The sequence below is a fragment of the Ranitomeya variabilis genome, chromosome 2 (assembly GCF_051348905.1).
Source record: "Ranitomeya variabilis isolate aRanVar5 chromosome 2, aRanVar5.hap1, whole genome shotgun sequence".
Taxonomy (NCBI): domain Eukaryota; kingdom Metazoa; phylum Chordata; class Amphibia; order Anura; family Dendrobatidae; genus Ranitomeya; species Ranitomeya variabilis.
The window spans coordinates 690,224,521-690,248,418 of NC_135233.1; the positions used below are offsets into that span (position 1 = coordinate 690,224,521).

At 40.8% G+C, this 23,898-nt stretch overlaps 1 protein-coding gene across 3 annotated transcripts in view; it reads right to left on the reverse strand.

Moving 5' to 3' along the window:
- Positions 1 to 23,898, reverse strand: part of LAMA2 (laminin subunit alpha 2) — a 1,287,603-nt gene that overhangs the window by 368,899 nt on the left and 894,806 nt on the right. For all 3 annotated transcript variants that reach the window (XM_077289387.1, XM_077289386.1, XM_077289385.1), the window contains 2 exons: positions 5,003 to 5,089; positions 1,779 to 1,972 (listed from right to left, as the gene is read on the reverse strand). In XM_077289387.1, coding sequence (XP_077145502.1) covers positions 1,779 to 1,972; positions 5,003 to 5,089 — 281 coding nt within the window. The remainder of the gene's footprint in view (positions 1 to 1,778; positions 1,973 to 5,002; positions 5,090 to 23,898) is intronic.

A 23,898-nucleotide genomic window follows, 5' to 3' on the forward strand; every position in this document is an offset into this window, starting at 1 on the left:
TTTTTCACAGCAAAAGGACAAAAATGTCATTAGAAACGTATAGTTTTAGCAACATACTGGTGTTACAAAATTGGAAAGTGATAGAACAAATACAACCAATTGGAACTTGTTGTTGACAGGTAATTGAGAAGTATAATAGCACTGATATATCTGCATTGTGTATGTACAATACTAGGGGGAGTTTCTGAATATAAGTTAAACATTTATATATGCATAAATAATTCACCAATTTTTTCATCTACACATGTTATGTTCCCACCCTTAGTGACACACCAAGCACGTGCATGATCACACAGCAATTCACACGTAAACAACACCAGTACTTTACCATCATCTTAGTACTGAAAACTTAAGCAATGTTGCTTGGTTGGATTCCAGTACAATGCCAAGCTCAACGGTAGCACACTGTTATTCACTAGGAAATGCTAAATTATTATTCAATAATGATACGATACATTGATTTATCTATATCCACTTATCTATTTTATTAAATTGAACACAGTATACCCTTGTAAGATCACTCAAATTATACCACTGATCTATATCAATATATATATATATATTTTCTAAGGATAACAAGTGACCGGTGATCAGGGTGTACTGTAAAGACAACAGTGGAAGCCACTGAAATAAAGGGAGACCCAAGAGCAAAAACCACCTTAGATATAGACACCAGAAAATTTTTAAGCTTTGGAATTCATTTGAATAAGCCTTTATTATAAGAGATGGCAGAAATACATTAAAAAGTTTAAAAGTGCCTGAGTGCCTAGTGCCAAAGAATTGTGCAAATATCGAGCAAATGTCCGCACACAGCGGTGTAGAGCTGCAGGAAAAATGCCGCAGCAATTTGCACAATTCTTTGGCACTAGGCACTCAGGCACTTTTTTTATATATATGGTGTGCTAATCATCTTAATATATTGCACGTTTGGCAGAATTGTCCTTGTGCACGATTTGATTTAGCTTTTTAGATAGCTGCTATTGCGGATTTTGCACAATATTTTGGCAATGTGTTATGGTTGCTCACAGATCTAATGCTACAATATATGTTCTGTTGATAGCTGCTATTGCGTATTTTGCACAGTATTTTTGAAGCATGATATGATTGGTCACAGATTTTATGGTACAATATATTTTTTTACACAGTTTTCTGCACTTTCTAATCTTTTTTGCACTTTATTACGCACACAGCGTGATCAAATGAAAACCTAAGAAATTTTTTTAAAGAAATATTTTTTTATATATATATAATATATCTATTGGGGCACAATCTTGTATATGGGTACATTTTCTCCTGTCCTGCGGTAGTTTCATATGCATGATCATACAATTTTTTATTATATTTATTTTATATATACTTTTTAATGTATTTCTGCCATCTCTTATAATAAAGGCTTATTCAAATGAATTCCAAAGCTTAAAAATTTTCTGGTGTCTATATCTAAGGTGGTTTTTGCTCTTGGTTATCTATTTTATTGTAAATATAGCAATACCCCTTCTCTGACATTTTCTGTGTTGGAAAAAGAGACCTTGGTATATATGGAACTCATCCCAAATGTCACTCTTTTCAAAATAGTTGTTCTACACAACCAGCCAAATTGCTGGACTATTCATCACACTAACACTATAACATGACTATTATGCAGGACATACTAACACCTGTTCTTCTCTTCTCCCCAGGTATAGTATATGTTTTCTCTAGTTTCACAATTAGGAATAATGCTTAAAACTATGTGTTATAGTTTATTCATCATACAGTTAACAAGTTAGTATACGTACATGCACACACTGGACCCTCTCGCACATGCCGGTCAGTGCAGCCGCCACACTTCAATCCTGTAGCTTCAGATCTACACGTGCATTGGCCAGTGCTTGGATGGCAGATCATGGACAAGGATCCATAAGGATTACACTCACATTCCTGACAGGAGCCTCCTGGAATACCTGGATTACCAGTATACCCAGATGCACACCTAAAATACAGCATACAGTGTACAATATAATAAAAACAGTTCTTCAACATAGAAAATAAGAAGAACATAACAAAAAATAATAATTTATAGATCAAATGCTTGAAGAAATCCCAACTTAATACAACTCTTCCCCTCCTGCACAACATAAACTGCTAGATGTACGGCATTGAAGCAAAACAACAAATCTATGTATAATTGTGAGCAATGGGAGGGGAAGTACACTGATATATCATTATCACAAGGAGTTGCAACACACTTAGGGGTCATTATCACAAGGAGGGGAAGCACACTGAGAGGTCATTATCACAAGGAGGAGAAGCACACTAAGGGGTCATTATCACAAGGAAGGGAAGCACGCTGAAAGGTCATTATCACAAGTATGAGAAGCACACTAAGGGGTCATTATTACAAGGAGGGGAAACACACCAAGAGGTCATTATCACAAGGAGGAGAAGCACACTGAGAGGTCATTATCACAAGGAGGAGAAGCACACTGAGGGGTCATTATCACAAGGAGGGGAAGCACAATGAGTGGTCATTATCACAAGGAAGAAGAAGCACACTGAGGGGTCATTATCACAAGGAGGGGAAGCACAATGAGGGGTCATTATCGCATGGAGCGGAAAAACACTATTGGGTCATTATCACATGGAGGGGAAGCACACTGAGTGTCAGGACTCTGAACATTTTTTATTACCTTTTGTGCATTACTGCCCTTTTCCAAGATGGCATCTTTGGTCTCATGTGCACTGTGTCTTCCTGTTATAAAACACCCCAGCCTTCAGTCTGTGCTAGAGTATTCTGCCTTGCATCCAGCTCCTGACTCTGGTGACTCCCTGGCTATATACCTGCTCCTGTGAACCTGTGTGATGATCCTGCTACTCTGCTCTGAGTTCCTGCTGCATACACCAGTTTCCAGTAATCCTCCTTCATCTGCTGCTCGTGTTTACTTCCATCTGCATTTGCTGGACATGTAAGCTGTTGCTGCTCTGCAAAAACCTGAGACTTTTACCCAGGCCTCCCTGGTTGAGCTAAGATATTATTTGAACTGCCTTATAAGCATATCTAAATATAAACTGTGCAGGAGGTGTGGGTTAAATCCGCGCTGCCTTAATGATGAAGTTCCAAGGATAATAAATTTAAAAGGTGGTTTATTCAACGCGTTTCAAGGTCAGTGCGACCTCTTCTTCAGGAAATTCCACATACAACATACCCTATAGTGGTCATTACTAAACACAACGCCACACAACGCCAAACTCCCTCCACCACACCACCTCCTCACCTCGCCCCTTGTCAGTCGGTGTTCCCCAAGGCTCTGTTCTAGGACCCCTACTCTTCTCCATCTACACCTTCGGTCTGGGACAGCTCATAGAATCCCATGGTATGCAGTACCACCTCTATGCTGATGACACGCAGATCTACCTATCCAGACCTGACCTCACCTCCTTACTTACCAAAATCCCGCACTGTCTGTCTGCTATTTCAGCCTTCTTTTCTGCTCGCTTTCTACAACTGAACATGGACAAAACAGAATTCATCATCTTTCCCCCATCTCACTCTGCCCCTCCACCAGACCTATCCATCAATGTCAATGGCTGCTCACTTTCCCCAGTCCCACACGCCCGGTGCCTCGGGGTGATCCTCGACTCTGCCCTCTCTTTCAAGCCACATATCCAAGCCCTTGCCTCCTCCTGCCACCTCAAACTCAAAAACATTTCCCGGATCCGCGCATTCCTTGACCGTGACACCACAAAAACACTAGTACATGCCCTTATCATCTCCCGCCTCGACTACTGCAACCTCCTACTCTCTGGACTCCCCTCTAGCACTCTGGCACCACTCCAATCCATCCTACACTCTGCTGCTTGACTAATCTACCTGTCTCCCCGCTATTCCCCAGCCTCTCCCCTATGCCAAGCCCTTCACTGGCTTCCTATTGCCCAGAGACTCCAGTTCAAAACCCTCACAATGACCTACAAAGCCATCCACAACCTATCTCCTCCATACATCTGTGACATGATCAACCGGTACCTACCAACACGCAACCTCCGATCCTCTCAAGACCTCCTTCTCTACTCCCCTCTCATCTCTTCTTCCCACAACCGCATCCAAGACTTCTCCCGTGCTTCCCCCATACTCTGGAACTCTCTACCCCAGCACATCAGACTCTCGCCTACCATAGAAACTTTCAAAAAGAACCTGAAGACTCACCTCTTCCGACAAGCCTACAGCCTGCAGTGATCCTGAACCTACTGAACCACTGCACAACCAGCTCTGCCCTCTCCTAGTGTATCATCACCCATCCCCTGCAGACTGTGAGCCCTCGCGGGCAGGGTCCTCCCTCCTTATGTACCCGTGTGCCTTGTTTTTTGCTCATGTTTAATGTATTTGTCTATATTTGCCCCGTATTTCACATGTAAAGCGCCATGGAATAAATGGCGCTATAAAAATGAATAATAATAATAATAAATAATAATAATAATAGTGGCATTCTATTCCACTTTGGTGGAATTCGTGTTATTTTGTGGTTTTAGCACGGCAGTATTTACCGTATATAACAGCATTATTGATACTATTGGTATTGTAGTAAGTATTGATTTTCTCTAGAGTCAGGAAGTGTTATATTTGTAATAGAGACCCACATGTGGGGAAGTGGGTGTGGGGGTGCTGCATAAGTCTTTGTACTTCTAAATGCCAAGACTACATTTCAGTCTGGCTCTGCTACCCACTTCAACAAAAAGGTAGGGAGAACCCCATTCAGGAGATGGGTATAGGTATCATGTAGACATGATCTAAATGTCACAGATGGGAACATGTCTTTTAGAATCTTACACATGATAGCTTAATTGTCCATGGCTTGTAATATTCTGAAACCAAGGCTTTTCTTTAGCATTAATATAAATTACTATACTGAGACATGATGTTAAGACAAGAAACCTTCCAGAGGGTTAAATATGCTGTTCTGTGTATTGAGCCACATACTTAACATCTCCACTTATCATTATTGTCTTTAATTGTTTTCCTGTTTACCTTTCACAGTACTGGCCTTCATATCCCCGAGGACAAGCTGTACATCTGTAATCATTAGCTCCTTGCATGATGCATGTAGGGCTGAAACTAGAAAACAAGTTACAGCATTTATTGATGACATGTGAAATAGAGCAGAGCACACTCTAAAGCATTAAGAGAGGAGATAGATTATTAGGTACAAATGCACAGGAAATAAGATGACTTCCTGAAATCTATCAAGTCATTGAAATAATTATTGAAATAGCTTCTCTTCTGTCATTCTTGTAAATACACAGAATAATTGAGGATCTTCAAAAATGTTATTTAACCATGACGACACTAATAGGGTTCAAAAAATATAGCAACCATGTGACATTTTTCCCATTCAGTATTTTATTGCTTTATTAAAGGGGTTTTAGGTCAAAACTGATAAGTCTGCAATCACTCTGTGTGGCTGCAGACTTATGAATCCCTCAGCGCATGTACTGTGCGCTGCAAGATTTGCCAGTTTCAGACCCGGGAATGGGTCTTATATGGAGTGAGGCCACGACCTCTAATTTCCCCACTAGCCTGCTACGTAACTGGTCAGGGTGCGGCCTTGACTGCATACAACTGTATGGAGGGAGGAAGCGTCCACTGCCTGGGGACATGTATAACTCATTAATACAAAGTCACTGGCAACGTACTGTGTTAGCTTCAGTGATCGCAACCAAGGAAATTGCTTCAGCACACTTGCGTCTTTCAGTGTTATAGCAGTCAGACTTGAAAAACTATATAAATCTGGTGTCATTGTAATCGCATTGATCCGGAGATTAAAGTCATCTAATCACTTATGCTTCACGAGGAATGGCATAACAAATAAATAGAACCAATTCTTAAACTACTATTGATTTGTTGTCTCGCTGTCTCTAACATCATGTCCTCCCTCTATCTGAAACTGAACCTGTCAAAAACTGAACTCTTCTTATTTTCTCCCTCTACTAACCTACCTTTGCCTGACATTGCCATCTCCGTGTTTGGTTCCACCATTACTCCCAAGCAACATGCCCGCTGCCTTGGGGTCATACTTGATCCTGAGCTTTCCTTCACCCCCCACATCCTATCATTGGCTCGCTCTTCTTAACTGCATCTCAAAAACATTTCTAGAATTCGCCCTTTTCTTACTTTCGACTCGCAAAAACTCTTACTGTTTCACTCATTCATTCTCGACTGGACTATTGTAACTCTCTCCTAAAAGTCCTCCCTGCTGCCAGGATTATATTCCTCACCAACCGTTACACCGATGCCACTACCCTGTGCCAGTCATTACACTGGTTACCCATCCACTCCAGAATTCAGTACAAAACTATTACCTCATTCACAAAGCGCTTCATAGCTCAGCACCACCCTACATCTCCTCCCTGGTCTCAGCCTACCACCCTACCCGTGCTCTCCGTTCTGCTAATGACCTGAGGTTAGCATCCTCAATAATCAGAACCTCCCACTCTGGTCTCCAAGACTTTTCACGTGCTTCGCCAATTCTTTGGAATGCTCTACCCAGGTTACTAGGATTAATCCCCAATCCCCACAGTTTTAAGCGTGCCCTAAAAATGCATTTGTTCAGATTGGCCTACCGCCTCAACGCATTAACCTAGTTATCCCTGTGTGGCCCATTCATATACGTTAAACCAAAATCAGGTTTCTCGCATCAAGTTTTCATACAATTTATGCAGTTAATAGCCCTCGCTGACTGTATTGCTACATACTTAGGCTGTTAACTGGTTCATGCAGCTTTACATGAACACTCGATCCTTACACTATGGCTGGTCCGAACAACAAATCAATTGTTACCATTCACCTCTTGTGTCTCTCCTTTTTCCTTATAGTTTGTAAGCTTGTGAGCAGGGCCCTCATTCCTCCTGGTATCTATTTTGAACTGTGATTTTTGTTATGCTGTAATGTCTATTGTCTGTACAAGTCCCCTCTATAATTTGTAAAGCGCTGCAGAATATGTTGGCGCTATATAAATAAAATTATTATTATTATTTGTTCATGTGGTCTCTCAAAGATCGCAGTAAGCCTTGGCTCACATTTATGAGATCTACGCTGAGTGCTTACATTGGGGTTTCCATGTAAATCTCTGAAATACATGATTCAGATGTAACCCCAGGAGGAAGATTCCATATAATGAGGCAAATGGAGACAGGTGGTGTCCGTCTTTTTAAGCGCGTATAAAAATGAGGTCGGTACACAGTTTCGTGCACCTCTGAAAAGAACACTGCTGTGTTAGGTGGCCAAATGGAGTCAATAGTAACTTTGCTACCTCATTATAGTAAATGGATCCCTCAGGGGTTTCATCTGAATCATGTCATTCAGAGATTTAGATGGAAACTATGATGGAAGTGCACAGCGTTGAGCACAAGATAAATGTGATCCAAAATGTTATTTAAAATGTTCCTAATAAAAGCTTCAACTCAATCCACAAAAATTCCCTCACTCCAGTCCATCATCTGTCTATGAAAATATTGAAAGCTTCCACATTGCTGATAGCACAAAGGCTCGGGAAATGCACTATAGCTCATCGCCCCCCAAAAGAAATCGAGTGAATTTTGCACTCCCAAATTCAAATGCCCTTCTACCTTTTTAGCCCCACAGTGTGCCTAAATTACATTTAGCATCCATATATTTGGCATTTCTGTAGCAATGAGAACCCGCTTAATTTGCAGATGCATGTCTCAAGAAGCATGAGCTGGGCATAATGTATGGACACTACAATGTACGGCCACTACAATGGCAGATTTGCAATTTTCACTTGGCAACATCCACTGTGGCTTGTTTCTGGAAAACACCCATAGAGTAAAAATCATCAATACACCTGTAAATAAATTCCTAGAATGGTGAAATTTCCAAATGGGGTAATTGGATGGGAGATTCTGCTTGACTGCACTTAACCCCTTAACCCCCAAGGGTGGTTTGCACGTTAATGACCGGGCCAATTTTTACAATTCTGACCACTGTCCCTTTATGAAGTTATAACTCTGGAACGCTTCAACGGATCTTGGCGATTCTGACATTGTTTTCTCGTGACATATTGTACTTCATGATAGTGGTAAAATTTCTTCGATATAATTTGCGTTTATTTGTGAAAAAAACGAATATTTGGCGAAAATTTTGAAAATTTCGCAATTTTCCAACTTTGAATTTTTATGCCCTTAAATCACAGACATATGTCACGCAAAATACTTAATAAGTAACATTTCCCACATGTCTACTTTACATCAGCACAATTTTGGAACCCAATTTTTTTTGTGATGGAGTTATAAGGGTTAAAAGTTGACCAGCAATTTCTCATTTTTACAACACCATTTTTTTTTAGGGACCACATCTCATTTGAAGTCATTTTGAGGGGTCTATATGATAGAAAATACCCAAGTGTGACACCATTCTAAAAATTGCACCCCTCAAGGTACTCAAAACCACTTTCAAGAAATGTATTAACCCTTCAGGTGTTTCACAGGAATTTTTGGAATGTTTAAATAAAAATGAACATTTAACTTTTTTTCACAAAAAATTTATTTCAGCTCCAATTTGTTTTATTTTACCAAGGGTAACAGGAGAAAATAGACCCCAAAAATTGTTGTACAATTTGTCCTGAGTACGCTGATACCCCATATGTAGGTGTAAACCATTGTTTGGGCGCAGGGCAGAGCTCGGAAGGGAAGGAGCGCCATTTGACTTTTCAATGCAAAATTGACTGGAATTGAGATGGGACGCCATGTTGAATTTGGAGAGCCCCTGATGTGCCTAAACATTGAAACCCCCCACAAGTGACACCATTTTGGAAAGTAGACCCCTTAAGGAACTTATCTAGATGTGTGTTGAGCACTTTGACCCAACAAGTGCTTCACAGAAGTTTATAATGCAGAGCCGTAAAAATAAAAAATCATATTTTTTCACAAAGATGATCTTTTTGCCCCAAATGTTTTATTTTCCCAAGGGTAAGAGAAGAAATTAGGCCACAAACGTTGTTGTGCAATTTGTCCTGAGTACGATGATACCCCATATGTGGGGGTAAACCACTGTTTGGGCGCATAGCAGAGCTCGGAAGGGAAGGAGCGCTATTTTACTTTTCAATGCAAAATTGACTGGAATTAAGATGGGATGCCATGTTGCGTTTGGAGAGCCCCTGATGTGCCTAAACATTAAAAACCCCCACAAGTGACACCATATTGGAAACTAGACCCCCCAAGGAACTTATCTAGATGTGTTGTGAGAACTTTGAACCCCCAAGTGTTTCACTACAGTTTATAACGCAGAGCCGTGAAAATAAAAATTCTTTTTTTTTCACAAAAATGATTTTTTAGCCCCCAGTTTTGTATTTTCACAAGGGTATCAGGATATATTGGACCACAAAAGTTGTTGTCCAATTTGTCCTGAGTACGCTGATACCCCATATGTGGGGGGGAACCACTGTTTGGGCGCATGACAGAGCTCGGAAGGGAAGGAGTGCCATTTGGAATGCAGACTTAAATGGATTGGTCTGCAGGCGTCACGTTGCATTTGCAGAGCCCCTGATGTACCCAAACAGTACAAACCCCCCACAAGTGACCCCATATTGGAAACTAGACCCCCCAAGGAACTTATCTAGATGTGTTGTGAGAACTTTGAACCCCCAAGTGTTTCACTACAGTTTATAACGCAGAGCCGTGAAAATAAAAATTCTTTTTTTTTCACAAAAATGATTTTTTAGCCCCCAGTTTTGTATTTTCACAAGGGTAGCAGGAGAAATTGGACCCCAAAAGATGATGTCCAATTTGTCCTGAGTACGCTGATACCCCATATGTTGGGGTAAACCCCTATTTGGGCACACGGGAGAGCTCTGAAGGGAAGGAGCACTGTTTTCCTTTTTCAACGCAGAATTGGCTGGAATTCAGATCGGATGCCATGTCCCGTTTGGAGAGCCCCTGATGTGCCTAAACAGTGGAAACCCCCCAATTATAACTGAAACCCTAATCCAAACACACCCCTTACCCTAATCCCAACAGTAACCCTAACCACTCCTCTAACCCAGACACACCCAACCCTATTCCCAACCGTAAATGTAATCCAAACCCTAACCCTATCTTTAGCCCCAACCCTAACTGTAGCCTCAACCCTAGCCCCAACCCTAGCCCTAACCCTAGCCCTAACCCTAGCAATAACCCTAGCCCTATCACTAGCCCTAACACTAGCCCTAACCCTAGCCCTAACCCTAACCCTAGCCCTACCCCTAGCCCCAACCCTAGCTCTAACCCTAGCCCTAACCCTAACCCTAGCCCCAAACCTAGCCCTAACCCTAACCCTAACCCTAGCCCCAACCCTAGCCCTAACCCTAACCCTAACCCTAGCCCCAATCCTAGCCCTAACCCTAGCCCTAACCCTAGCCCTAACTCTTGCCTTAACCCTAACCCTAACCCTAGCCCTAACTCTAGTCCTAACTCTAGCCCTAACCCTAACCCTAACCCTAATGGGAAAATGGAAATAAATACATTTTTTAATTTTTTTATTTTTCCCTAACTAAGGGGGTGATGAAGGGGGTTTGATTTACTTTTATAGCGGGTTTTTTAGCGGATTTTTATGATTGGCATCCGTCACACACTGAAAGACGCTTTTCATTGCAAAAAATATTTTTTGCGTTACCACATTTTGAGAGCTGTAATTTTTCCATATTTGAGTCCACAGAGTCATGTGAGATCTTGTTTTTTGTGGGACGAGTTGACGTTTTTATTGGTAACATTTTCGGACACGTGACATTTTTTGATCGCTTTTTATTCCGATTTTTGTGAGGCAGAGTGATCAAAAACCAGCTATTCATGAATTTCTTTTGGGGGAGGCGTTTATACCGTTCCGCGTTTGGTAAAATTGATAAAGCAGTTTTATTCGTCGGGTCAGTACGATTACAGCGATATCTCATTTATATCATTTTTTTAATGTTTTGGCGCTTTTATACGATAAAAACTATTTTATAGAAAAAATAATTATTTTGGTATCGCTTTATTCTCAGGACTATAACTTTTTTATTTTTTTGCTGATGATGCTGTATGGTGGCTCGTTTTTTGCGGAACAAGATGACGTTTTCAGCGGTACCATGGTTATTTATATCAGTCTTTTTGATTGCGTGTTATTCCACTTTTTGTTCGGCGGTATGATAATAAAGCGTTGTTTTTTGCCTCGTTTTTTTTTTTTCTTACGGTGTTTACTGAAGGGGTTAACTAGTGGGGCAGTTTTATAGGTTGGGTCGTTACGGATGCGGCGATACTAAATATGTGTACTTTTATTGTTTTTTTTAATTTTATTTAGCTAAAGAAATGTATTTATGGGAATAATATTTTTTTTTTCTTTATTTAGGATATTTTTTTTATTTTTTTTTTACACACATGTGGGGATTTTTTTTTTAACTTTTTTACTTTGTCCCAGGGGGGGACATTACAGATCATTGATCTGACAGTGTGCACAGCACTCTGTCAGATCGACGATCTGCTGTGCAGGGCTGCAGGCTTACCAAGCGTCTGCTCTGAGCAGGAGCTCGGTAAGCCACCTTTCTCCCTGCAGGACCCGGATGCCGCGGCCATCTTGGATCCGGGACCTGTGGCGAGGAAGGAGGTAAGAGACCCTCGCAGCAACGCCCCCTCCCTGCGCGATGCTTCCCTGTACCGCCGGCACACCGCGATCATGTTTGATCGCGGTGTGCTGGGGGTTAATGTGCCGGGGGCGGTCCGTGACTGCTCCTGGCACATAGTGCCGGATGTCAGCTGAGATATGCAGCTGACACCCGGCCGCGATCGGCCGCGCTCCCCCCGTGAGTGTGGCCGATCGCGTATGACGTACTATCCCGTCGGTGGTCATACGGGCCCACCCCATCTCGACGGGATAGTACGTCTAATGTCAGAAAGGGGTTAAGGCATCTATAAATGGAGTCTGCAAACTATTTAAGATATTTTCTTGTGGTAAAAATGTAATCATTTTTTCTTCACTGCCCAATAGTATAAAGTTCTGTGACGTACCTGTGGTGTCAATATGATCTCTGTAACCATAGTTTAATTCATCAAGAGGTGTAGTTTGTAATATGGAGTTAATTATAGGTGGATTCTGCTGTTCTGGTGCCTCAGGAGCTCTCACAGTGGGCCTTGGAACCCGCAAACCATAACAACAAAATCTGCACTACCCTCCTGACTTTTCGACTGTGTCTGAAAAGTAGTTCCTAATTACATGTAGTGGAAAAAAAAGTAAAATAATTCAGCCCACCCCTTATCGGTCGTCCTCTTGCATTCTGGATTCACCCCCTGCACATGGATTAGCCTTGGGGTGCAGGCAGATAATCGATGATGCAAAAAAACGGTGTATTAATCCAGCGTCTATGGGCATTAGAATGTATTTAAAACTTTTAGTTTATTTTATACATATTAAAATACAGTGCAGCATGATGCAGCCACAGGGCTGAACTTGAGGAACAACAATCCTCCATGATTAAGGCTTCCTATAGCTGAAACGCATAGGATTTTTGTTCCTCAGCCCTGTGGCTGCAACATGCTGCACTGTATTTTAATATGTATAAAATTCATTCTACTGCCCATAGACGCTGGATGATTATATGTAGGGTACTGGTGCACTTAGGAGAATTTGAACATCAAACTGTGATGTTCATTTTTTTCCTATTAGAAATTATAACAAGTTAAAACTTAACACTAAAACAACATTTTAGTTGTAAAAATGTAATTATTCTTTCTTCACCGCCCAATGGTAAGAAATTCTGTCAGGCACATGTGGTGTCAACAAACTCACTGCACCCCTAGATGAATTCACTGGAGATGTAGTTTGTAAAATGGTGTCACTCACGGAGGTGTTCTTCTGTTCAGGCACCTCACGTGCTCTACCATTGTGACATGGCACCCTCAAACCATTTTAGCAAAATCTGAATTTCAATACTGCGCTCCTTCTTTTCCGAGCTTTGCGCTGTGTCTCAAAAGTATTTTTTGATCACATATGGTATTGGCATAATAATGAAAATTTATATGACAAATTGTACCTTTCATTTTCTCCTATTATCCTTTTGAAAATGGAAAACTTGGGGCCAAAGCAATATTTATGTGTAATTTTCCATTTACTCCGCCCAATGTTATACAGTTCTATGAATCATCTGAAGGTTAAAAATGCTCACTACACCCCTAGATGAATTCCTTGAAAGGTGTCGTATCCAAAATGAGGGGTTCTGCTGTTTTGGCATGTCTGGGGCTCTTCAAATGTGACATCCACATTCTATTTCAGCCAAAACTAATGGAACTCAATTGGCCATCTTTCTCTTCCAAGCCCTGTTTCCAAGAACAGTTTTCTTCAACATGTGGGATATTTGTGTATTCAGGAGAAATTTTGCAAGAAATGGTACAGTCTACTTTCTCCTGTTACCCTTGTAAAATGAAAAATTTGGGGCATAACCAACATTTTTGCAGGAAAAATATATATTTTTTTCATTTTCACAGCTCAACCTTATAAATTTCTGTGAAGCACCTTTGGGTTCAAGGTGCTCACATCAAATCTAGATAAGTTACTTGATTGGTGTAGTTTCCAAAATGGGATCACTTGTGGAGTTTTCCACTTTTTAGGCACATCAGCGGCTCTGTAAATGCGACATGGCAGCCACTATCTATCCAAACCAATTTTGCACTCCAAAAGCCAACTGGTGCTCCTTACCTTCTCAGCCCTGCCGTGTGCTCAAACAGAAGTTTTCCACCACATTTGGGTATTGGTGTACTGAGGGGAAATTGCAGAATTGATTGTGTGGTCCATTTTCTCCTATTACCCTTGTGAAAATCAAAAATTTGTGGCAGAACCAACATTTTTGCTGGAATTTTTTTTTTCACCTTCACACTCAATGCTATTAAATGTTGTGAAGCACCTGTCAGTTCAAGGTGCTCAACACACCTCTAGATCATTTGCCTGAGAGGTGTAGTTGCCAAAATGGGCTCACTTGTGGTGTTTCCACTTTTTAGGCAGAATAGGGGCTCTGCAAACACAACATGGTGTCCATTATGTATCCCAGGCAAATTTGAGTTACAAAAGAATCAAATATTGCTCCTTCCCTTTTGAGCCCTCCTGTTTGCCAAACAGTAGTTTTTCACTACATATGGGGTATTGGTGTAGAGAAAGTGGAACATAAAATTTGTTGTACAATTTCTCCTGTTACCCTTGTGGCAATGAAAAATTTGGGGCAAAAGCAACACTTTTATGTAAAAAAATGTTTTTGTCTTTATTTTCCTGATTCAGCGTAATAAAATTCTGTTACGCATCTGTGGGTTCAAGGTGCTCGCCACACCTCTGAACAAGTTCCTTGAGGGGTGTAGTTTACAAAATGATGTCACTTCTGGGGGGGTTTGTACTTTTTATGCACATCAGGGACTCTGCAAATGCAACATGGCATCCGCTATCTATTCTAGCCATTTTTGCACTCTGTAAGTCAAATGATGCTCCTTCCCTCCCGAGCCCTGCTGTCCACTCTAACATTAATCTTCCACCACACATAAGGAATTTACATACTCAAAAGAAATTGCACAACAACTTGTATTGCCAATTTTCTACTGTCACACTTGTGAAGATGAAAAATTTAGAGCAAACTCAACATTCCTGGAGGAAAGATATACCATATAAACTCGAGTATAAGCTGACCCGAGTATAAGCCAAGGCATCTACTTTTGCCACGAAAAACTGGGTAAGCTTATTGACTCGAGTACAAACTGGGTATGCATTGTCCTCTCATCCCTATCGTGGTATGCATGGCTCCCCCATCCCTGTCCTTGTATGCATGGCTCCCCCATCCCTGTCATTGTATGCATGGCTCCCCAATCCCTGTCCTGGTGTGCATGGCTCCCCATTCCCTGTTCTGGTGTGCATGGCTCCCCAGTCCCTGTCATTGTATGCATGGCAACCCCGTCCCTGTCATTGTATGCATGGCTCCCCAGTCCCTGTCATTGTATGCATGGCTCCCCAGTCCCTGTCCTGGTATGCATGGCTCCCAAGTCCCTGTCATTGTATGCATGGCTCCCCATCTCTGTACTGGTATGCATGGCTCTCCTGTCCCGGTCCTGGTGTGCATGGCTCCCCAGTCTGTGTCTTCATATGCATGGCTTCCCAGTCATCCTGATGTGCATGGCTCCCCAGTCCCTGTCCTGATATACATGGCTCCCCAGTCCCTGTCCTGGTGTGCATGGATCCCCAGTCCCTGTCATGATATGCATGGCTCCTTATCCCTATGTATGATTCCTGTTAAAAAAAAAAATCTTATTCGCCTGCTTGCACTCCCTCTTGTTTACCAGCTTTTCCTGCCGAGCGATAACGTGGCCCCGCTCATTAAGGCAATGAATATGCATGCCACGCCTATTCGAGTGGAAAGGCATGCATATTCATTACCTTAATGACGGGGCCACATGATCGCTCAACTGGAAGAGCTGCAGGCACCGGTGGCCGGAACGAGATACAGTGTCAGCACTGAGGGCATGCCGGTAGGTGAGTTTGATGAGTGCTGGAAGCCAGCAGCTGTGGCTGGCACTGTGCGCTATTGCTAGCTCCGGTCTCTGTGACATGCTGCTCCCCCTCCCCTGCCAGCTTTCTGCTACCGTGACTCATGTATAAGCCAAGGGGGGCATTTTCAGCATAAAAAAGTGCTGAAAAACTCAGCTTATACACGAGTATAGGGTCCCAGAAAGCCGACGGGGGATGTATTTTTCATTTTCACAACTCAAAGTTATAAATTTCTATGAAGCACCTGTAAGATCAAGGTAGTCACCACACCTCTAGATACGTTCCTTGAGGGGTGTAATTTTCAAAATGGGGTCACTCATGGTGGGTTTCAACTGTTGATGAATATCATGGGCTTTTCAAACACGACATGAAATCCACTATTGATTCGAGCAAATTTTGAGTTCCAAAAGTCAAATGGTGCTTCTTCCTTGCCATGCCCCCAAACAGTAGCTTTCTCCCACAAATGGGATTTCGGCATACTAAGGAGAAATTTCAATTTCAACAAACTATATAGTACTTTTTCCTCTGTTACTCTTATGAAAATGAAAAATTTGGGGCTAACTCAACATTTTGGTTGGAAAAAGTGAAGCTTTAATTTTTTCATCCACATTGCTTTAATTCCTGTGAAACACCTGAGGGGTAAATAATAAACTTACTGAATGTGGTTTTGAGCACGTGGAGAGGTGCAGTTTTTAAAATGGTGTCATTTTGAGGTATTTTCTGTCATATATGCTCCTCAAAGTCCCTTCAAAATTGGTTTTGTAAATTTTGTTTGAAAATTTAGAAATTGCTAATCAACCTGAAACCCTTCTAACTTCCTAACAACAATAATATTTTTCAAAAATGATGCTATTTTAAAGTAGACATGTGTTAAGTGTTATTTATTAACTTTTTTGTTTGACATAACTATTGTTTTAAAGGAATAATATTAATAGTTTGAAAAATCGCAAAATTTTCAAAATTCTGATATTTTCGCAAAGAAATGCAAAAAAAAAACCCGCCTAAATTTAACACTAAATTTATTGCCTAAAGTGCAATGTATCTCGAAAAATCAGCCTCAGAATAACTGGGAATTTGTGGCTGATGCACAGATTTACGTATTCTGCTCTAAACATCTAGTATTTCTAACAATGGCCTTGTTACACAAAGAGCTGATAAAATAATTTTCTAACAATTTTTATTAGCAGTTTTCTGCAGAAAGCTATCCCTGTTGTGTTTAGTGTACTTGTTAAGCAATCCATGTTATCCCTTATTTAGTACATTAATGTTAGTGTTTATTATACAATGGATGAAATAATAATTATTATGATATATAGTAGTATGAACCCTATAAATAGCTGTTTTTAAGGTCTCTCTCCCACTCTCACTCACGGCGGTGCTGTCAGGTAGGAGAGATGAGAGCATGGCCATTCATACATTTTGTGTGAATGTTTGGCTCTTGCAGTGTCAGTATGGGTAATCTGAGGTCTCATCCCCCTCTCCTTTCAGCATCGCCCACCAAAACAGCCTCTGCGGACCGGAGCGAGGGATAAGAGTGCACACGACACTGTGTCCTCTTGGCTCCAGCAGTGTCAGTGGGACACACACACAAGTAGTGTAATCTGTACAAGAATGAGTTTTATATGAGCTAAGTGAGATTTGTGCATTTTTTATCGAAGTGCCATATTTGTCAAGTACAAGGCAGTTAAAAACAGATTGAATTTAACACTTGTCTCACTTCTCTCCATTTAGGTACATGTTCATTTAATTTGCTGTGCTAATTCTTGTTAAGCCTGACTTCACTTCCATTTTTGCAAGTATTTATTATTGGTACATACAAGTATTAGTGATAATCGAGCATTAAGATGCGTGAGTGCTCAGTACTCGAATCAAGCAGGTTGGATGCTCGACTCGAGTATAGAGTATATTAGAAGTGTATGGGAAACTTAAGCATTTTTTCAGAAGACCCTAACAGGAAGGCTGGGGAGGCAGGAAAATTGCTGAAATGAATGGAAACAGCACTCAAATGGAATGGGAACAGAATGGGGAAGACCCATCTCTGACTTCCAGGTTGCTGCTGGGAACGTTTTCCTGTATAATGAATTGTATATAAAGCACAATAAAAAAGCCTCCTCCACCACGTAGGCTGAGTGCTCACATTCAATAATACTAGTTTTCTGGAGGCAGCATATTTTTGCTGCTCCAACAAAATGGCGCCAGCGGGCACATGCGCAGTAGCATTGGGAAGGGTTTGCCCAGATTAAAAGCATCGCTTACAGATAGATACTACTTCACATAAGCTGACGCCATTTTGTTGTGACGAAAAAAGCAATGGATGCTACTGAGCAGGCGCCGCCGCCTGCTCCATTTTGCTGGAGTTACATTTTTTGCAAAGACCACAATATTAATTGCACAAGCACAGTGTTTAGACTTGGAGGCAGATCACTGAAGGTTCAGTGACCTGTCATTTAAGCCCACAAGGATGATGATGAGGCCAAAGTACCAAAAAAAATACCCACAGGTCCTCCCCAAAACACAAGAATCTCATTAACTGAAAACTGCAAACAAAGATAAAACAGCCACAAGACGGATTTCTTCAACCCAGATATCATTTTAAACAATGTAACAGCCCCAACCTGACAATGCCTGCAGTTTACTTAGGAAAATCCTTATGACAGTCTTGCTTTAAATTATTTATTTATTAAAACCAGGCTAAAAATACCTGTAAACGCACTTACAACGCATGTGATTTTTTTTAAAAAGCGGATTTAACACATCTAATGCAAATCTATGGGAAAATTCTGCACTGAGAGTTTTCACAAGAGAATTTGACATGCTGTGGCTTGGAAACTCACAGGTGAGTTTATGTAGCGTAAAAAGGAAGCACAGTGGGAATAAGATTTCTATTAATCTCATTCACTGTGCTTGTACTGTACTAGACAGTGTTTTGGATGCAACGAAAATACACTGTGTCCAGAACATTAGTAATTCTGATAGTGGCACGCAGCCTAAAACCTGATGACGCGATGAGGCCAGTCAGTCATAGTAATGCCAGTAGCCAACATGGCTTTGGCATTACTGTGTATAGCAGGCAATCCCTGCATGCTTATTGACTGCTTAACAACTGTGCAACATGCAGGGTGGGGACTCAAGCATGGCATTAGAGCACCCTCGACGCTCGATGATCAAATAACAAGTGTCTCTGAGCACTCCGATGCTTGATCAAGTATCCAGCAGTGGCGAGCATGCTCACTCATCACTAGTACATATTCATCTTCAGTTTGTTGTGTCTTTTCCCAAATGCTGTTGGGTTAGACTTTATGACTCATGTTGGCCTGAATGCTGGTTTGTTCATCTTTGCATCTTATTGCCTCTTCCTGTCATAAGCTAAATCTGCTCTATTTCTAAGCAGACTTAAGGTACCTTCACGCTAAGCAACTTTGCAGTGAGAATGACGACGATCCGTGATGTTGTAGCGTCCTGGATAGCGATCTCATTGTGTTTGACACGCAGCAGCGATCTGGATCCCGCTGTGATATCGCTGGTCGGAGCTAGAAGTCCAGAACTTTATTTCATCGCTGATCACCCGCTGTCATCGCTGGATCGGCATGTGTGACGCCGATCCAGCGATGTGTTCACTTGTAACCAGGGTAAATATCGGGTTATTAAGCGCAGGGCCGCGCTTAGTAACCCGATATTTACCCTGGTTACCATTGTAAAAGTAAAATAAAAACAGTACATACTCACATTCTGTTGTCTGTCACGTCCCCCGGCGTCCACAGGGTTACGCGCTGCTGCCGAGAGCTTCCTGCACTGACTGTGTCAGCACCGGCCGTAAAGCAGAGCACAGCGGTGATTTCATCTATTTTAAGTTAAGAATTAATAACTTATGACTCTGCCCTTCACCTCTTCAAACAAGTCTGCTTCACTGCCCTCATCACATCACTGTATAACAGTACAGGCCCTTATCACCCACCTCAGTGCTGATGACCTGTTTATTTAGGAAATTTTCTCCTAATATCATACATTTTCTTCCCTCACCCACTTCATCAAGCTCACTTTCTTTCTGTCTTGAACTAGTCACAGAATTTGCCAGGCTCCTTACTTCTTCTTGCCCTACTACCTGCACCACTGAACCTATTCACTTTCACCTTCTTCAATCACTGCCCACCTAACTAAAATATTTAACCTCTTTCTTCCAGAATCTTTACCTCCTCCTTCAAACATGCCATGATACACCCATTTCTCCAATATAGATCCCTCAAACAGAATTGTGCTGCTAACTACAGGCCTGGGTCAATTCTCCCCTATATTCCTGGAAATCTTGGTCCACTTTAGTCTAATTCTCTATCTGTCAAATAACGCTTTTCTTGACCCTTTAGAATCCTGTTTCTGCTCCTTATACTTTACAGAAACTGCTCTTACTAAAGTTTCTAATGATCTACCAACGTGAGCCCCAGTAACTCAAGTGTGGGAGGCAACTATAAGATTTTTTTATTTTCTTGAGGACATGCATTCAGATCGAGGTGTTGTCTTAGTAGTGTACCACCCCTTTAAGGTCCTAAATTATGGATTTACAACTATATAATCTAATATCAAAAAGTATGTTAAAATGGATTTAAAATTGAGTTTATAAATCCAAGCATCTATCCGATGGTTCTACACGACTTATAGGAATATAGAAAGTGAATGTACAGTATATCTTCATTGGAAGCTTCTCACTTCACTAAAAATGGCAGACAAGATAACAAAGTATGCTTCATTATTTCACCATGTAAAATACCGATACCCAACAGACCCAGATTAGCCAATAAGGTCCATCGGCACTGATTATTTCCCTCAGGTTTCAACATTTATTTATTGATTGATTGAGTAGAATAGTGGAATTTACAAATGTTGGTTTTCTAAAGAATGATTTCATTATTTCAGTAGCTTGCAAAAGTATTCACTCCCTTTGGATTTGTACCTATTTTGCTACATTACAACCTGTGGTAAATTATTTTTGTAATTCGATTTGTGTGTGATTTGTCAGCACTAAATAGTCTAAGCTGCTAAAGTGAAGTGAGAAAAATATAATAATATTAAATTAAATGCATGGGATTAAATAACTAAAAATTGGCATGTTCATATGTATTCACCCCTTTTGCAATGCAGTCCCTTAAACTTTCCGATGCATGCAATTCTTTAATAAGTCACATGCTTAGTGAAAGGAAGTCCACCTGTGTGCAATCTTATTGTCACAAGGTCTGTCAGTATATACACACCTTTTCTGAAAGACTACAGAGGCTGCAACACCATTAAGCAAGAGGCAACACTAGCCAAACACACCGTGAAGACCAAAGAGATCTCCAAATGAGTCAGGGACAAAGTTGTTGAGAACTAAAAGTCAGGGTTTTGTTATAAAGAAAAATATTCCAATCTCTGATGAGCCCCTGGGGCACCATCATATCCATTATCATCAAATGGAAAGAACATGGCCCCACAACAAACCTGCTAAGAAACGGCCACCCACCAAAACTAATAGAGCAGGCAAGGATGGCATCAATCAGACAGTAAGCAGAGCGACTAAATATAACCCTGAACAAGCTTCTGAGTTCCCAAGCAGAAACTGGAGTATCTGTCTATATGACCACAAAAAGCCGTACACTCCATAGACGTGGCCTTTATGGAAGAGTATGCAAAAGAAAGCCTTTATTTGCACACAAAAAATTGTAAGGCTTGTTTTGAGTTTGTGACATGTGGGAGACTCCTCAAATGTGTGGAGGAAGGTGATGTGGTCAGATGAGACCAAAATTTATCTGTTTAGCCACCAACATAAACGTTATGTGTGGCACCAAACCAACGCAGCTCATCTCAAGAAAATCATCCCCACAGTGAAATAAGATGGGGCAGCATCATGCTGTGGGAATGTTTTTCAACAGCAGTGGCATTGAAAATGGTCCAAGTATAGGGGCAGATGGATGGAGCAAAATATGGGGATGTTCTTGAGCAAAACCTGTTTCAGTATGTCAGTTGCTAAAGCAACACTTGAGAGGTATAAGGGGAAATGTGTAAATGTTTTTCGAGTGGCTAATAAAAACCCAGACCTCAATCCAATTGAGAATTTGTGGTCAGACTTGAAGATTGGTGTTCACCAGAGGAAACCACCTAACTTGAAGGAGCTGGAGCAGTTTTGCCTTAAGGAATGGTCAAACATCCCAGTGGCAAGATGTGGAAAGCTCATAGAGACTTATCCAATGCGGCATGCAGCTGTATTTGCTGCATAAGGAGGCTCTACAAAGTACTGACTTTAGGGGATGAATAGTTATTAATACTGAAGTTTTCAGTTATTTGTCCTATTTGTTGTTTGCTTCACAATAAAACGAAAACCAAATGTTCACAGTTGTAGGCATGTTCTTTACCTGAACTGAGGCAAAAAATAAAAAAAGTGAAATTCCAGGTTGTGTCGTAGCAAAACACCTAAAAATGCCCAGGGGTTGAATACTGTATATGTATGTATATGGAGTTGAAGTCATCTGAACCATAAGTTTACTTACTAACTTCACTTTCAGAATTGCTTTTCTTGTTAGTAGCAGACAATTTATTTGGAGCCTGATAAAGATTTTTTTCTAAAAAATAAATGAAAATATTCTCTTAATTATATTGCTAAGCAGCCAGCATGTTCTCTCCAGATTGATAAAATGCTAACACAAGTGCTTTTAATTTGGTCCTAAAATCATCTATCAGGCTCTCTGCAAATATGTTGTCTGTGACGGAAAGCTATAGAAAGTGCTTCCCAGGCCTTTCCCCTTGTACTGGTACAGTCTGCTCTGCACATTTACTCACATCCAAATTAAATCAATAGAGCCTGAATAGGTAATAAAATTACTACTTTGCAAAAATGTAAACAAATTGATCTACAACTCTCAAACTCATTATCCAACACATTTTGAACTCCGTAAAAAATAGATCCAAAGCTTATAACCATATTTGAAGTGCTGAGTGCACAGGAACAAAACACTTTGGAAACTGATAGCTTGAATGTAATATGCTTGGGGAGAAGTTTATAACAGAAAATAAATAAGATTATGTTTGTATACTGTAAAGATTATGCCGTTCTTCTGATTAAGCGACTGCTTACGTATTCTGGGCACTCTTCAGTTTATAGGGTTATGTTTTCTACATTATAATATCAACCCACAGCATTATAGAAGCAAACAAGAAATCTGATGCCTTTTATTTATCAATATACAATAAAATAATGATGACCTATCCAATTTAAAGTTAAAATGAAAGCCGAGCATTTATGGATGTATTACTAAAGTGAATTACCATGCCTTATCAATATTGTCAATTTACACTATAAATCCATCTTACCCATATGTTGTGTGCAAGTATACAAGAAAAGCTCAAGAGCCGTGCCTGCTCAATGTACAACATGTTGTGGCTGTGATTCATAGCAGACATCTGCCTAGCACTAATTTTAAAAAAATTACATAAAAATTTGAATTTTTAAAAAAATGTAAGTTGATGTCTCTATATTCATGAAAGTCTAAACCTATTTATTATGCACAATTAATGCCATAAAAAATATTTTAATCATCGGACCTTCTCCCTTTAAGAAAATTGAATAAAAAGCTAATTAAAAAGTTACAAGTATCACATTGTGAAACCAATAAAAGCTACAGTTGGCACTGAAGAAGAGCACGTTCTTACACTTCGCCATCAACAGAAATAAAAAATATATACCGTATATATGGACCTCAGAATATGGTGACACAAACAAAATTATTTTTTTTTTTAAGTAGTAAATTGACATGAGTAGACATGACAAAATTAAAATTCAATTATCTGCACAGTTATTCTCTGTGAATTAAATGTCTTATATTATCCTATGGGGTCTTTCCAAACACCAGAGCTTAAAGGGAACCTGTCACCCCCAAAATCAAAGATGAGCTAAGCCCACCAGCATCAGGGGCTTATCTACAGCATTCAGGAATGCTGTAGATAAGCCCCCAATGTATCCTGAAAGAGGAGAAAAAGAGGTTAGATTATACTCACCTGGGTGGGCGGTCCGATCCGATGGGCGTCGCGGTCCGGGCCTCCTATCATCATAGGATGACGTCCTCTTCTTGTCTTCATGCTGTGGCTCCGGCGCAGGCGTACTTTGTCTTCCCTGTTGAGGGCAGAGCACAGTACTGCAGTGCACAGGTGCAGGACCTCTCTGACCTTTCCTCGTGTCTGTGCACTGCAGTACTTTGCTCTGCCCCCAACAGGGCAGACAAAGTAAACCTGCACCCATTGGACCGGACCGCAGCGGGACCTGTTGTGAATTAGACTTTTTGGCTCCCTCTTGCAGTTACTAGTGATATGACTCTGGGATTGTCTTTCCTCAGTTTGGCACCCACCTGGGTCGTTAGTCCAGGGGT